Raw genomic sequence first — 17727 nt, forward strand, 5'->3', positions numbered from 1 at the left:
CTCCAGAGGCATATTCTTTATTACAAATGCATTTAATGACCATTATTTTATTTGAGGCCTGAAGTCTAATAACTGGTAAAATAATTTCTGTCATTTGGTCTCCCTGCATATCAAAATGTGTGTCCTCATACTACCTCCGTTGGAAATCTGAGGCTGGTGAAACCCCCAATTCCAGCAGTGTCTTGCAACTGACACAGCATTTTTTCTCTTAGCCTCAAAAAAAAAAAAAAAAAAAAAAAAAAAAAGCTTACAGTTTATTTTAGCAGAATGGCTTCCCACTGGGGTGAATGGCCACACAGGCACTTAATTATTCACTAATCCAACCCTGGAACTTTAGCTGCCTTGATTTTTTTTTTTTTTTAAACTAGGAAGGCATTGGCATGATTCCCAAGGAAGTGGTCTATTATCCTTGAAACTCTTCTTTAGGATTGAGCCTGTGGATGAATATTTTACTTTTGCTTTTGTTTCCCTTGCCTCCCTGAGCCTTGAACTCTTCTTTGGTACCTTGGGCACCAATTTCACTTTGCATTGTGTTCAGAGTTGCATTGTGGTGTGCTGTTCCAGTATATCATAATGAGGCAGATCAAGAAGTGTTTCATTCATTGCTAACTCTACAGTATGTACCAGTTTGGCCACATTGAAGAGGACAGGACATACTGCTTTCTGTGGGTTGAATTTTAACCCATGATGCATTTTATTTTAACAACATTTAAGTTAAAAATAATGTTTTCAACTTGCTTGTCCTCTGTACAAATCTTCAGAGATTACTTAGTCTCTGTTATAGGATCATCACAAAAAAATGAATGCTAAGATTTATGGAAGGCATTATATAGCTTGGAGGGAGGGTAGTAGCCAGATAATGTTACCTATGTGTTTGCCGCAGGCTTTTTCAAGTGAGCTTTATTAAACTTCGGAATTACTCCGTGTTCGGTATGTTGAGGTTCTCTCTGAACAGTTATGAGAAGGAAAACCTGTTATAAACATTAACTTCTATTACTGCTGATCAACAATTATGATTATTACTGATTTCTTTCTTTAGGTTTTTCCTTTGAAATGTAATAAACTTGAGAACCTGAACTTATTATGAATACATAGGTTATGTTTTTCATATATGGATTTCTATCAAATATGAACTATAAATAATTTTATTATCTAAGTTATTTTAGATTTATGTGATGAAGCATCTCTACAAAATATTTCCAAAGAACTGAGCTTTAAAAAATTTTACATGAGGTTTCTGAATTAAAACTTTAAGCTGTAAGCTTGTTAGAAGTTAAGTGAGATTATAGTATTTTGGTGGTACCTCATTGTTCTCAGCATCTTTACAATTGTGTGTGATTTTTAAAGTAGAGCTTTGGAACCTTTTGTTGTATTCTTGCTGTTAGATTGAGAAAGTGCAATCTGTTGACTTAAAGGCAAAGTAAACATTTTTAGGAGTTTATCAGTGTCCCATAAAGGAAACAAACAAGAAAGTCTTGATGGCATTACTTTAAACATATGTTAAAAATAGACCAGAAGAGATCCTGAACAAGAATCTTTGTAAGCCTTCCTTAGTGTGCTTTCAGTAACAGAAGCAGATAAACTTTTATTATGTAATTACTGAGAAAATTCACTGGTAGTTTCCCCCCACACACAACCAAATAGGAGCTCTGAGATGGGAAGTTCCATTTCATTTTTGACAGTGATTTCCCTCAACTCTGAAGACAAAACCCCTTTTACAACTCTGAGCTAATTTTCAAATATTAGTTTCCCACATGGGTGTTTTAAGTAAATTTGAAAGTGTTTTGCTGTTTATATTAAAGAACTCTGGAAACAAATATGAATGAGATGGAAATTTCTATCCTAAAGTTGAGTATATGGGCTAGAATTCCCAGACAGTTTACCTTAGAAAAAACTACACACGTGTGCACGCACACACATGTATGTTTCTGATTTAAACAATATCATATCTTAAGAAATGGAAACTGTGTAAAAGTTGCCTTAATAGGTTTTTTTTCCTTCCATCTGTGTCCCATCCTTGTCATACTCTGCCAGCTAGGGATATTTAAAGAAAATTATTTTTTTAGTGTTTTATTTTAATTTCACTTAGTTAACATACAGTGTTATATTAGTTTCTAGGTGTATAATATAGTGATTCAACACTTCCATACAACACCCAGTGCTCATCACAGCAAATGCATGCCTTAATCCCTATCACCTATCTAACCCACCCCCAACCCCTCCCCTCTGGTAACCATAGTTCTCTATAATTAAGAGTCTGTTTCTTGGTTTGTCTCTCTGTCTCTCTCTTTTTTCCTTTGCTTGTTTGTTTTGTTTCTTAAATTCCACATATGAGTGAAATCATATGGTATTTGTCTTTCTCTGACTGACTTATTTTTTTTAATAAAGATTTTACTTACTCATTTGAGAAAGAGAGAGAAACAGAGAGAGCACAAGCAGGAGGAGAGGCAGAGAGAGAAGCAGACTCCCTGCTGAGCTGGGAGCCCAACTTGGGGCTCAATCCCAGGACCTGGAGATCATGACCTGAGCCGAAAGCAGACACAACCCTCTGAGCCACCCAGGCACCCTTCTCTGACTTATTTCGCTTAGCATTATATGCTCTAGCTCCATCCATGTTGTTGCAGATGGCAAGATTTCATTCTTTTTTATGGCTGAATAATATTCCATTCTATATATCTATATCTATCTATCTATCTATCTATCTATCTATCTATCTATAGATACATTCTATGTATATACATACACCACATCTTTATTCATCAGTCAGTGGATGTGTTGGTTGCTTCCATATCTTGACTATTGTAAATAATGTTGCGATAAACATATGGGTGCATGTATCCTTTAGAGTTCGTGTCCCTGTATTCTTTGGGTAAATGCCCAGTAGTGCGATTGCTGGATCATAAGGTAGTTCTATTTTTAACTTTTTGAGGAACCTCCACACTATTTTCCACAGTGGCTGCACCAGTTTGCATTCCTAACAACAGTGCATGAGTGTTCCTTTTTCTCCACATCCTTGCCAACACCTGTTGTTTCTTGTGTTGTTAGCCATTCTGACAGGTGTGACGTAATATCTCATTGTAGTTTTGATTTGCATTTCCCTGATGGTAAGTGATGATGAACATCTTTTCATGTGTCTGTTGGCCATCTTATGTCATCTTTGGAGAAATGTCTGGTCATGTTTTCTGCTCATTTTTTTAAATTGGATTATTTGTTTCTTGACTGTTGAGTTGTATAAGTTCTTTATATATTTTGGATACGAACCCTCTATCAGATATGTCATTGTGAATGTCTTCTCCCATTCTTTAGGTTGACTTTTAGTTTCGTTGATTGTTTCCTTCGCTGTGCAGAAGCTTTTTATTTTGATGTAGTCCCAATATTTTACTTTTGCTTTTGTTTCCCTTGCCTCAGGAGACATATCTAGAAAGAAGTTGCTATAGCTGATGTCAAAGAAGTCACTGCCTGTTCTTTTCCAGGATTTTTATGGTTTCAGGTCTCATATTTAGGTCTTTAATCCATTTTGAATTTATTTTTGTGTGTGGTGTAAGAAAGTGGTCCAGTTTCATTCAAAAGAATGTTGCTGTGCAGTTTTCCCAACATCATTTGTTGAAGAGACAAATGAAGAGACAAATTTTCCATTGGATATTCCTTCCTGCTTTGTTGAAGATTAATTGACCATATAATTGTGGGTTTATTTCTGGACTTTCTATTCTGTTCTATTGAACTATGTGTCTATTTTTGTGCCGGTGCCATTCTGTTTTGATTAGTACAGCTTTGTAACATAACTTGAAGTCCAGAATTATGATGCCTCCAGCTTTGCTTTTCTTTTTCAAGATTGCTTTGGCTATTTGGGTTTTTTCTGTGTTCCATACAGATTTTAGGATTATTTGTTCTAGTTCTGTGAAAAATGCTGTTGATACTTTGATAGGGTTTGCATTAAATGTGTAGATTGCTTTGGATATTATAGACATTTTAACAATATTTGTTCTTTCAGTCCATGAGCATGGAATGTCTTTCCATTTCTTTGTGTCATCTTCAATTTCTTTCATCAGTGTTTTATAGTTTTCAGAGTACAAGTCTTTCATCTCTTTGGTTAGGTTTATTCCTAGGTATCTTATTTTTGGTACAATCATAAATGGGGTTGTTTTCTTAATTTCTCTTTCTGCTGCTTCATTATTGGTGTATAGGAATGCAACAGATTTCTGTACATCGATTTTGTATCCCGTGACTTTACTGAACTTGTTTATCAATTCTAGCAGTTTTTTTGTGTGTAGTATCATGTCATCTGCAAATAGTGAAAGTTTTACTACTTCTTTACCCATTTGGATGCCTTTTATTTCTTTTTGTTGTCTGATTAATGTGGCTAGGACTTCCAGTTCTATGTTGAATAAAAGTGGTGAGAGTGGACATCCTTGTCTTCTTCCTGACCTTAGGGGAAAAGCTCTCAGTTTTTCCTCATTAAGGATGATGTTAGCTGTGGGTATTTCATAGATGGTCTTTATTATGTTGAGGTATGTTCCCTCTAAACCTACTTTGTTGAGAGTTCTTATCATGAATAGATGTTGTACTTTGTCAGTTGCTTTTTCTGTGTCTATTGAAATAACCATATGGTTCTTATCCTTTCTCTTATTGATGTGATGCATCACACTGATTGATTTGCATATTGAACCACCTTGCAACCCAGGAATAAATCCCACTTGATTGTGGTGAATGATTTGTTTAATGTATTGTTGAATTCAGTTTGCTCCATTCAATACTGGCCCTCTTTAATACCCATCACCAGGCTGATCCATCCCCCTACCCCCCTTCCCTCTAGAACCCTCAGTTTGTTTCTCAGAGTCCATAGTCTCTCATGGTTCATCTCCCTCTCCGATTTCCCCCCCTTCAGTTTTTTGATTATTGACTCGATTTCTTTGCTGGTTTTCAATCTATTCAAATTTTCTATTTCTTCCTGTTTCAGTTTTGGTAGTTCATATGTTTCTAAGAATTTATCCATTTCTTCTAGGTTGTCCAACTTGTTGGCTTATAGTTTTTCATAATATTCTCTTATGATTGTTTGTATTTCTGTGGTGTTGGTTGTTATTTCTCCTCTTTCATTTGTGATTTTATTTATTTGGGTTTTTCAACAACTTTAGTTTTTCTGAAGGTCTTCTTGTATTGACTTTTTGCTCTTGATTATTAGATACTTTTTCTTGCTTCTTCATATAGCTTAGAATTGTTCACTGTATCCAGATAGTGTGTATAAATAAGAGACTGATGTTGATGCTACTCCATGCCCCCCAGGAGCTCATCCTTTCCTCTTTCTGGCAAGTAGGGTCAGGGCCTGATTTAATCAGTCTAATCAGAAGTCGAGACAAGTCACGGCTGAGTTGCAACTTTAGTTATCCCAGTTTTCTTCTAGTTTCAGATGTCTTGAGAATAGGATTAGACCTCTCTCTTCATCAGGGCTTTGTAATTAGAGCTTGCTTGCTATTTTCCAGTCCCTTCCCCAGCTTCTCATGCTGTCGTGTCACTTAAATGCAGAATAAGTCCCATAGGGGAGAATTGGTAAACTGGAGGGACTGCTGTCCCTCCAGATTTCAGTCCACCATGCAAGTTCATATGTAGCTATTACTAGTATTGATGGTTTCCCTTTGTCACAGTGAAGTTGCTTGCCCATGACTGTCTCACTCTTCTAGCCACTGGGCCCACACTTAGCAGTTGCCCTCAGAGATAGAAGTGGCCTATCTCTGCTTACCTGGGAAGGGCTCATTTCTCATTAGAATTTATTTCCTTTAACCTTCTTTGTGTCTACATTTCTTTTATGTCTTTAAAGAAAAATGTCATATTTTTTTAAGAAAATCAGGTGTTTTTTTCTTTGTTGTGGTAGGAATAGTGGTCTTTGATTTCTTCTATATTCTAATTAGAAGTAGAACCTCCTCCTGTTCTGACTTTTGAATAAATAATATTGAAAAAAAGTACACTGCCCTGATGATCATTTCTTACAATTCTTATTTTGAACCTTTTTCATAGTATAGAGTAGGGGTCAGCAAACTGAAAGGGCTAAGTAGGAAATATTTAGGCTTTGTGGACAAAGTGGCAAAATCGAGGCTATTATGTAGGTACTTACAATACCATTTCAAATGTACCATTTATAGATCTAGAGACTATTCTTAGCTCACGGGCCATGAAAAAACAGATGATGTGGTTTACCAAGTTCTGGTATAGAGACAAGTGATAAAATAATTAAAATATTTCGATGAACAAAAAGCAAGCAAATATCAGATACTTTTAAGAAATTAAATTCTAGGGAGTTCTTTGGTATACCATCTACCATGATATCTACAGTAGTAAGTACCAAAAATGATAATCCTGATCTGTCAGGACAAGTTGAACTTTTATTTGGTATAATAGAATTGCATAATAAACTTCAGAAAAGTATTTGTCAGAAATATATTTAACCATATGAAATCTTCATTTAGGAAGCCTCACTCATTCATTCTGCCCAGGTATTCTACTACAATATTGGGCGTATTGGGCAATTTTTTTTTTTTAGCTCTGACATTCAAAATGGGTCAATCCAGTGGAAAACAGACACTTAAAAGTATGAATGCAAGGTAGCGCATACCGTAATGTAGGTTTGCACAGGCTTCCTCCATAGGGTAAGATACATAACTTTGCCTGGAGGTTGGGGAAAGGTGACCCAGAAGAATTCAGAGATGATGATGCTTTGCTAACTCTTGAAAAGGAATTAAGACTTTTTCCAGGTGGACAGATTTTATACACCCAATAAATGTTGCCTGACAGTTATGCTTAACAATTGAAGTATCACCATATTGTTGACTTGACTCACTCAAGGTCATTTTAGAAATGGTTTGAGTATGAGGAAAAAAACTTAGAAACGCATTCTCTCCTTATATCGTTACGTGCCTGTGTAAACTTAAATGAGAGGTAGTAGGTAAGGAGCCTTTTGTAACTGTTTTAACAAACCGGTTATCACTGTGTGACATATTATAAAGTGATTAAGTGATAATTTAGCAAGAATAATTTAATTTCAGCTTGTCCAGAAGTTTATTGCTGCTTTTAAGTCACTGAAATCTCCAGTCTCTACTACAGATTTTTTTTAAAAAGCATTATAATTATTGTAGTAAGAATACTTCAAAGCAGAGATTTTCCTTTTTAGATTCTTTATAAATTTCATAGTTAATAGGAGGGGTGAAGAGTGACCATAAGAATTTTTACTTAGAGGTGAAAAGTAGAATGTAAGGGGATAAATTACGTGTTTGCTAAAGAAAAGTATTGAGTTATTTAGGTATTCAGTTATAGCATGTTAATAAGCCAGTAAATCTTTTTCCAATTTCTGGAGAATTGGTTAGCTTAATGAAAAAAGCAACTGATCATTTTTTATTTGCCTTTTCAAGAATGCTCCTCTGGAGGTTACATTTTACCAAATTATTGAACACAAGCTTTATTGTGTAGGTAATAAGGATTTTTAGTTTCTGGTAAACAAAAGCTAATAGCACTTTGAAGTATCTAGGAGATACTAGATTTGGTAGATTATTTTCCATAACAAGCAAACTGAAACCCTTTATAACATTGATGCTTGATATATAACTTTACAAGAAAAAAGTTTTCTCTCTACATTTTTCTCTTAGCTTCTACTAAGTATCAGAATACATATTGAAAACCATAAAACTATCTATACCCATATTTAATAATTCTGACCTTGGAAAGACCGAACAGAAACAATTACCTACAGAAGGATCATCATCACATCTTTATTAGTGCCCTTCTCCCCACAAAAGGCCTGAGAGAACTCCATAGGAATAGGGGAATGATTGGGTAAATTTTGAGTCAATAGGTAATATATAGCCATTTAAAGATAGTAATGACGAACACCATGTAAAACATGGAAATGTTTATTATCTATTTTTTTTTGAAAGCAAACCTGAATACCACATTGTTCCACCCTATGATACCAAGTTGGAAAATGAATGCCCAGGATCCATAGGCCATAGGTGCACTGAACACTGTTAGTACGCCATTCTGTAGGTTCCTGAATACAGTCTGATTCTTTCATGTGTGATGATCAGGAGAGATGGGTAAATCCAAAAGAGGGCTGAAAGTCAGTAGATGGCTCTTATTTGCAGGATTTTCTATATGAGACAACTTTAGATGTTTATATTTGAGCCTTCAGACGTTTCCTTAGTCAGTATTATGGATATAATGTTATTACCTGCCTCTTCCCCAAGATTTTACAGCGTTTGATCTTATTATTAATTGAGTGACTGTGAATCCTAAATGTATTGTGGCTTTATTTTCAGGATAAGGGAGATCTTGAAGGCATCTCGAAAATTGCAAGGTGATCCAGATTTGCCAATGTCTTTTACTTTGGCCATAGTGGAGTCCGATTCCACAATAGTCTATTATAAACTTACTGATGGATTTATGCTGCCAGACCCTCAGGTCAGTTTTGAGGCAACTATCAGTAAACAGTGAAAAAAAGAGGAAAATGATAACATGATTTTAAGTGCGAATCAAGCCATTTAGCTTCCTTTGCAATATGAAAATTCAAGAAAATTATGACCTGATTTTCACACCTCAGAAACTTGGCTGTTTTGTTTAAAGTAATATGTTCCTAGTTTCCACAAAAATAATTAGACTTTTTTTTTTTTACTCTTTGGAGAATTTCATAGTCTCCCGGAGTACTTCATAAATTCATGTTTTATTTGATAATTAACTGAGGTGGAATGTGAAGGCTTATAATAGCTTTAGCCAAAAGAACACTTCTTTAGAAAATGTTAAATTGGTTGACAGTTTGACAGGAACCTTTTAATAAAATAAATGTGTTATGCATGATTTCCTTATATACTTTGTTGGTGTATTTGGGATAATTACATTAAATATCTTTCTGATTTTGCTTTTAAATTACCTTATTTAATATTGGGGAAAAAGTCCATCCTGATCTTTTTTTTTTTTTATGTTGCAGAATATTTCCCTTAGAAGATGACACCTATACTTCCTGATGCGTGAGAGTGGATTTGAGATCCGTCAGCCTGGTTCATCTTTTATATCAGAGATAGTTAGGGTTGACTTAGCTGGTCCTATTCCATAAGTTTTTCTTTTTGAAGAATAAAACTTTCCCAGATAGAAGAATTTTTTTTGTTGATAAGTATAGGGTAGTTGCTCAAGAACTTTCTTACCTGGAAATAGTTTAATTACAGTTAAATACAAGTTGATGCTTAGGATGTGTTCAGAGGGGTGGCACACGTGTGTTTCTTCTGTCGTCCACCACTCATAGCTGCCTCGTTGTTCATCGCTGCCCCTGCTAACACATTGTTGAGACTCCCCTTTCTCTAATTCAACCCTCTCAGTGCCTTTTGGCCACTACAGCTAGCCTGCTGTGGCATTTCATGGACACCTGGACACTTGGAGAGTTTGCTCAGTCTCCTTTTAAATCCCCAATAGAAAGTAACAGTTTTCTTTCTATTGGTTTTTATGTGGCATTTACTGTTGACTTTAAGTCAAAAGTAAAGATACGCTCATCCAGAGTATAAAATTACATACATGTCTAGATTAATAGGGACCAGAGAAGTGCTACCCATTAGTTACTTCCTACCTAAGTAAAGGAAGTACTGGGCCTTCCTTTCCATTCTTATTACCACCATCCTTATTATATCATAGTTAGAATATTATGTGAGATAGTGAGAAACGGTGTCAGCTTTAAAGACATCTTTATTAAGTAGACCCAGTTATTCCACTTTTGTTAATACCTCTCAGTTATGTTGCCTAAAGTACAAAAAATTATATGCACAAAGATTCCAAGTGACATTAATTGTTATAGCCAAAATAATAATCACTTAAAAGTTTTAGGAAGGGGTCATCAAACTTTTTCTGTAAAGGGCAGAAAAGAAATATTTTAGCCTTCACAAACCATACGGTCTCTCTTAAAACTTCTCAAATGTGCCGTTTGTAGTACAAAAATAACCATAGACAATATGTAAATAAATGGGCATGGCTGTGTTCTAATAAAACTTTATTTACAAATGCAGGGCCATAGTTTGCCAATCCCTGGAATAAGGAAATAGTTAATAAACAGATATAGATAGCCAATGAATGGTACATTATGTACTCATTAAAAAGTAGTAATGAATAAATGAAAAACAGAAAATATTTAATTAAAAAAGCAAGATATGAAAGTGTGTGAATGGGTAAGATCATGGCTATAAATAACACACCAAGCATATAATAAAAGGGTGACAAAATAAATTACTAACTGTTCTTATAATAGGGTGGCAGAGCAATAAATGGATGACTTTATCTTTCTTTAGTATTTAGTATATTTTTTCTTTATTTGTATTATTTTTATAATAATGTTTTAAAATTAAAAAAATATCTTGAGATCTATATTAGTTTCTGTTATTGTATAATATTACCACAAACTCAGCAACTTATAACAACACACATTTAATATCTCAAAGTTGGGTCCAGTCAAGCCAGCCTCCACTGAGACTTGTCTGGGCAAGGTTCAGCTTCCTCCCTCATGTGGTTGTTCGAAGCTTTCAATTCCCTGTGGGCTGTTGGACTGATGGTCTCAGTTTCTAGGGGGCTGTTGTCAAGAGGCCACCCTCCACTCTTTGCCACATGGGCCTTACCAGCACAACTGGTTGCTTCCTCAAAGCCAGCAAGGGAGACAGTTTCAGCAAGATGGATCTCATAATCTTATGCAATGTAGTCAGGTACATCCTGTCACTTTTGCCATGTTCTATTGGTTAGAAGCAAGTCAAGACTAACTACTCTAGAAAACAGCAGGAACAAGAATGGAAAAAGGGCAAAAAGTAAGAACATTATAAAATGGTGTAAAGCATCATTAATGGTCTGTAGTAGTTTTTGACTCCTTTCCTTTGCTCATATTTGAATTTCACTTTTATTCTTGATGGAACATCTTGGCAATTCCTTTGGACTCCCTCTGCTTTCCCAGAAGGTCTGAAGATGTACCCATTCAGAACAATGTGTGTTTCTGTGACTCTGGTTGGCACTTTGCAGACCTAAGGATCCTAAAACAATTTATGATCAATTCTTGGGGTCTCTGCCATTTGATTCCTTTTGAGCCTTTTCATCACAGTGCGAGAAAAACAGTCTGTGTTTTCAGAAAGAAATGTAAGGCTTAATGAACTTTAGATTTGTATGTCCGATCTGGTGACCAGTGAGCCCCTAGGTTACTACAAGACCAGAAGTATCTTCTGGAGTTGACTCAAAAAGAACGTTCCCACAGAAATCCTTAAAATTAGGCCTCAATCTCATTGTATGTCCTGGGATATCTCCTCTGTTTCAGAATGTTCCTTGTGTACTTCACCAAAGCTATTCGGCCCAAAGCCAGCCAGATACCTGTTAATATGAATAATGGTCCGGAACAGTTTGGAAAGGGAGACAACCCAGCTGTGACTGTCTCATTTTACTAGGTAAAATGATTTCTCTTGTATGATCAAGTAACTGTGGAATTACAGTTAATTTTGTCTCATGTTAGACTATGGGCTGCTTAAGAACACAGCAAGGAACCAAGTCTTTTTTTTACATCTGTGTATCCCACCACTTTCCACAAATTCACACACACTAGACTCTCAATAAATATTTAGTGAATGAATGAATGTAGATCGTAGACTTGTTTAATTGCATGGTAGCTTTTACTCTTTGCCTCAAGGCAAACTAAAGTGATCCATTTGGACACCAGAGGGCAGTGCTAAATAAGCACCAAATTTTCAGACTCGAGGAGTAGGTTAGCTTGAGAAGTGGTGCTCTTGAAAATTTATTTTCAATCTGTGGGAAATAGGCATAAATAAAAATATAAATAAGTTTTATGTGCTAACATTCCCCCCCCTTCTCCTTTCTGGCATGCCTCTAAAATTATACTCTACTGACATTAAATATGTGGCTTGATTCATGCTTTGCTCAAAATACAGATCTATATTTAAAAATAAAAGCTTGTTTGGGATAAGGGTCAATGGGATGGGTGTTTTTTCTAGACTGTGGTTTTGTTCATAACCATATGAAATGATGTATTCCATTTTTTTTTCCTTGCAAAAGCCTAACTTACTAAACTTCAGGATCCTATTCCATAGCAAGAGTCCCCAGCTCTGAAACACTGAACTGGCTACATACCGGTGGTGAAAGACATAGATTGCTGCCATCATGAACACAGACTTTTCCCATAACAGGGAGCCCTCTCTGGGTGGTAGCAGGAAGTGGGGAAGGACATTGCTGACTTCTCTCTAGTGCTGTCTTTGCCTTTGATTTTTGGAGTCCCTAGTCAGTGTCCCCTCTGCACTGGAAGGGCTCAGTGGAACAATGGATGATCTAGGTCCGAGGAGTCCCGACTAACCTATTTTGCTTTCCAGGCCCAGGCCTCCGGGCCTCTCTAGATGAATGTGTTCCTAAATGGTATTGATCTCTTGTGAAGAACAGGAGGGCAGAGGCACTTTGGAATTCTAAGCTCTACTGAGAATAGCAATCTCTGACAAAGTTCACGTAGTCTGCATTATTTTTTAACTGAAAACTTTTACATGCCTGGAACCAAATGACTTAACCAAAACTTCATGATGTGTCATCTTGTTCTGAGCCTTTTCCGTTCTGAATTCCTCTGAGGTCACATTTTCCACTGCGGCCCTAGCAGGAGGCCTTTTACTGGTACAGCCCAGTGTTCCTGCCAGAGCCTAGAGCTCTCTATAGAAGCTCTTTATTCAGCCGCTGTATTTATGTTTAATGTGCAGAATGACGTTGTATCTGAACAATTAGTACCATTTTCCTTTCTTTCAGACCAATAGCTGTTCCGGTCCTTACCACTCTCACTCCTGCAGCCTAATCCTTTTAATGACCTTTGAATAAGAACTGCTTGTGCTCACAAAGGAAAGAGGAGAGAAAAATCATGTGACTTACTGGGGAGGTGTACTCATAAAATGCTTAGATGATTCTGCAAAATTAAAAACCAACTTAACCAAAATCAAACAAAGATTGGCTTTTTAGGTTTCTGGGTGACTGAATGGAGGTAATATTGGGAAGTATTTAAGTAAAGTTCACTTCATGCATTTATTAATTATGTGCAGACATTGCTGGGCTCCTTCTGTGTGCTTGCATGACTAAGATAAATGTGGGATACGAAGGTTAATGAGATATGACCTGTGCCCTCAAGGAACTCAGATAAGCAATACAACTCTCCTTAACCAGAACTCTAAACGGGTGTCAATGTGAGTGAGGAACACCTGTCATGCAGTGTATGTTTATGAAGTTCATGCATTTTACTTGGTGGTGAAGGGGTTCAACAACTTTTGGTAAATTAAACTGTTTTCAAACAATCATGGTATGTATATTTGTCCCAAAGGACTGAACACTGGAAGCATACAAAGAGATATTATACAATGCATCTCTCAGGACTTACTGTCTGGCTAGAAAGGAGAAAATCTGTGTGTATGAGATAATTTGAGAGCATTTCAAGGCAGTGTTATATATGAATACTGAGTTATCATTATGTGGAGCTGATATCATGTACTTGTTATTATTAACTTATTATCCTCATTTAATAGATAGAGAAATTAGCACACCAAGTCGTTAAGCAATGACTTTGAGTAGTAGCAGGTGAGTGGATAATGAAGGCTAGAACCAGGTCTCCCAACACCTGGCTCACTGTTCTTTTCAGGATACCATACCACGTATGGTGCAGGGAAATATATTAACGTCAAAGAGCCTTTGGGAAGAAAAAGGTAGCTCCAGTTAGTCCTGGAGGGAGTTGGGAAGTGATTTAGGGATCAGTTAGATTAACTTCTTGTACTCTTGAACAAATGTGTCAAAATGTCAAGCTGTTTGTAGATAATTTGGAAAACCATATTCATAGGCAATATGAATTTTAGGAAATTCATATTGCCTATGAATATGGTTTTCCAAATTGCCTATGAATATGGTTTTCCAAATTATCTACAAACAGCTTTTTTCCTTTTTCATAGGAAGAAAACTTTACAAAGTTTTATTCCAGAGACCAAATACATTCATGTCCATGCTTTTATGTCGGCAAACTTAAAATTACATTTAATGTTAAGTGAGAGAGAGAAAGAGCTCAGGAAGGTTCCCTGCTTGTTGGAGCTAAATTTTGTGCTGGCACAAAGAGTAGACTCTAGGAACTTTTAAGTGATGGTTTCACACTCGATGAGAAAGGGTCTTACACCCTAAATATCCCCCAGTCCTGCTTGCTGTTGCTTGAAATCCTACCATAATTCTACTTCTTAAACATGAAACTTTGATCCAATTTAATTTGACAAACAGTTTTACAGCACCCCATGGGGTAAGGCACAATACTAAGATTTGAAGAGACTATAAGCCCAAATATTTTATTATTAGACTCAACAGATAAAATTAATCTGATAAATTGTTAAAAGAATTTCTAAATGTTTATTCTCAGTTTCTGTACTTACTTCATTGCAGGTCAGCAATATTTTGTGGATTGATAGCCTGTGCAGACCACACTTTGAGTAGCGTGTATTAGAGCTCAGGTGAGAAGTGATGAGAGCCTGAACGCCACCAGTAGCCCAGGTATGTTAGTCAGGATGCGCTAGATTATGATGCTGTTGGTTCACAACCCAAGAATTTCCCTGGGAGAAATCTGAAACTGGCCCCATCCACCGGGGGCAGGGAGAAAACAAAAGAGAGACAGACCACTCCAGATTGGTAGATGGCAGTTTTAATAAGCAAGGGAACTTAAATATAGGGCTTATCTTGGGTGGCCGCAAGATGAGTAGGTCTCCCCACCCACCCTGCCAGAATCATAGACATTTCTATAGAGGCCTGAACTTGATTCAGTCACAGCTACCGTTCAGATAGTTTCAACAACACATTGCTCTCTCAAGGTCGCCTCCTTGAAAATGGCTCCCACTGTGGGAATGGTGGGCAGAGTGTACATGCCAAGGATAGGGGAGAGGGTGAGGAGCCTCTGATTACCTGATCCAGCTCTTGGGTCAACCAGTGGTCATGTCCTCTTGATGACATGTTGTAATAACCAGTGAATTAGTTTAACAAATGTTTATTTCTTGCTCACATTACAAATCCATTGTACGTAGACTTGGAGTCCTTACTCTGGGAATTAAGTCAACAGAGCCTCTGCCATCTGGAATGTGGTCGGGTCCAGTGGCAGGAAGAAAAAAGTGTGGTAGTGTCACATACTGCAACTAAATACTTCCACCAAAAGCAACATATATCACCCCTGCCCACCTTGTCTCAGCCAAAGCAAGTCATATGGCTGGCCATGATCAACTTTAAGAAGGAGAGGAAGTGCAAATTCTGCCATGTTCCTGGACTGAGGAGAAGAAATAGAGAACAGCATTTCCAGATAACGGGAAGGAGAGGAGAGATAGCAAGGAGGTAGGTTTAACAGCTGATTAGCTGTGGAAACAGGGCAGGGGGGTGGGGGAGGAGGGGGCATTAAACCTCAAGCTGTTCTGAGTCTGACTTTAATGTGAATGAGTTTCAGGATACAGTGGGAAGATAGAGGACATTACAAGAAGGACAGGGCGCTAGGCACAACCAAAGTGGGAAAAGGGCCAACTTAGGAGGCTGGCAAGGAGGGGAGAACTTGGAAGACAAACTTTTCCCCACTGTTCTGCTCAGGTTCTGGATTTAGTATCTGAGCTAAGAAGGGAAATACTGTATGTATCAGGAATCTAGGATCACTGTAGACCTACTCTTCTCCTCTTCCATGGGTTGTTACGCCGAATATGTTGCCTGGTCTTTTCTTTAGTTCCTAAGAATGAAAAACAAAAAAAGAGCACTTGTGCCTACAGTGTAGGGGGTGTAGTTGAACCCTGTGAGACTATTTCTGAAGGAAGCTAGCTAAACATGGGTACATGGATGGGGCTGGGTTTGTGAGAAAGAACCCAGGGGGCTTCTTTTCCGGGATGGAGAATTATCTAGTGGGATCATGAACCTGAACTATTTGTATAGTTGTAGGGGGCTGTCAGGGTGCATGAGCATGGGATGGGGAGAGAAAGTTGGGGGGTAGATACCAGTCCTTAGGGTTTCTCACCAGTCCTTGCTGGCATCTGCTGAATGGAGCATCATGCCACAGTGACTGTGTTCCATATAAGTCACCAATGTGTCTTCCCAGTCCCTGGCCACAAGATCTTCTGGCTCTGAGTTTCTCTCAGATATTCCTCTCGGGTACTTGGAATATATTTGGTTCTGTCCCTGAACTCCTTGGGCAAGTGGGGTAACTTTCAGGCTTTCTTGGGTCCTCTTCATCTAGACACGCTTTCTCAGCCAGGCTTTCTTCTCTGCTGTCTTCCCTGAATGCGGGGTAAGTGACCCTAAGGGCCTAGGGTCTGTGAGGCTTTACCTGAGCCTGGAGGCAGCAGCCAGAGGTGAGAGGCTGGGTGCTGGCCACAGATTCCCCTCACAGGGATGAGGGGATTGGCACAATTTCCTGGAGTATCTATTGTGTCTCCTCTGCCCCCAGGAACTCAGCCCGACGGGACAGGGTGCAGGGAACAGAACACAGGTCTCTGCTTAGTGACCCATTCAGTTGTCTAGCTCTTCTGCTTTTGCTCTCCCCTCTTCCTGCAATTTCCCCCTAGTTTCATCTTATCTTAGGGGTAGAAAAACTGTAACCATTTCCAGATCTATTTTTCTTCCAAACATATTGTTTTTGCCAAGATTTCAGGTTTTGAAATTCAAAAGGCAAGAATTTGCCTCTTTTGTTCTGGAGTATAATCCCATCCCTGAGGCAGCATGCCAAGAAATCCTGTATGGGAAACGGTTCACAGGTAACAAGAATAACCAAGAAGGGAAAACATACCATTTAATGTATCAAAATATTATCCTGTGACAGTTACAAACAGAAGGTGTTAATTAACATTAACATGCATATTTATACTCACAAGAACTATTTAATTTTCTGAGTGTACATCTTATTTTACCCATCAAACTACATCCTACCTATCAGTACTGCAGTACTTGGCACAGAGTAGGGGCTCAATAAATGTTTTATTTGATAGCATTCACATGCTCAGAGACAAACTACTCCTCACCCTGTCGTATTCCTGCCATTAGCAAGACAGGACACAGATTGGCTACCTCTCTGCCCTGTCAACACCACGTAGAAAGAGGAGCCCTAAGTTCCTTGGGCCACCAGAGAGACCTCATCCCATGCTGCATGCTCTTGTAAACATGCTTATGCTATGAGATCTATTATATTTTGATCCTTTGCCTTAGTAATTTTGAGAAATGAACACAGGGATTTCTAAACAAAAGTATATCTGCCTGAAAAGCTTACTTAATATTTTATAACACATTCTGTTCTATGCTAAAGCTGTTCATTTTTATTTATCTAACAATTTTGGAGGGAAACGAAGACATGTGAACACTGCTAAATTTAGAAATTCTGCTTAGAAATGGTAATTCCCAACTCAACTATAAAATTATGGTGATTATACTTCTGTTAATGACTACAGATAGGGATACTGTGATTTTATAAATGGGCAAAAATTGGTCATCTCTTCTCTCATCCCCTATTAGAAAATGTGGTTCCTGTAAATATAATCATGTAGGTATGCTTTTCCTGGACTGCAGGTTCTCATCTTAATCCTTCAGGTTTAAATGAGTGTAATTCACCCCCATGGGACCTTGCCATTCCACTTCTGCAAAATGAAGGAGTTAGTGCAGGCACTCCCTGAGATAGAGTCTGTCTCTGCACTTTGGTGGGCCTCCCTTTTCATG

At 37.6% G+C, this 17727-nt stretch overlaps 1 protein-coding gene across 3 annotated transcripts in view; it reads left to right on the plus strand.

Moving 5' to 3' along the window:
* Positions 1 to 15398, plus strand: part of TSEN15 (tRNA splicing endonuclease subunit 15) — a 35479-nt gene extending 20081 nt beyond the window's left edge. Inside the window, exons 4-5 of one of the 3 annotated variants that reach the window (XM_032393132.1) lie at positions 11312 to 11438; positions 14446 to 15398. In XM_032393132.1, the coding sequence (XP_032249023.1) occupies positions 11312 to 11438 (127 nt within the window). In that variant the 3' untranslated portion in view covers positions 14446 to 15398. Of the gene's footprint in view, positions 1 to 8300; positions 8443 to 8965; positions 10307 to 11311; positions 11439 to 12789; positions 13814 to 14445 lie in introns of those variants that run through there. The other 2 variants (XM_032393133.1, XM_032393131.1) reach the window with 2 other exon arrangements.
* Positions 15399 to 17727: the final 2329 nt, after the last annotated feature.

The sequence above is a fragment of the Phoca vitulina genome, unplaced genomic scaffold (genome assembly GCF_004348235.1).
Source record: "Phoca vitulina isolate PV1807 unplaced genomic scaffold, GSC_HSeal_1.0 scaffold71, whole genome shotgun sequence".
NCBI classification, from domain to species: Eukaryota; Metazoa; Chordata; class Mammalia; order Carnivora; family Phocidae; genus Phoca; species Phoca vitulina.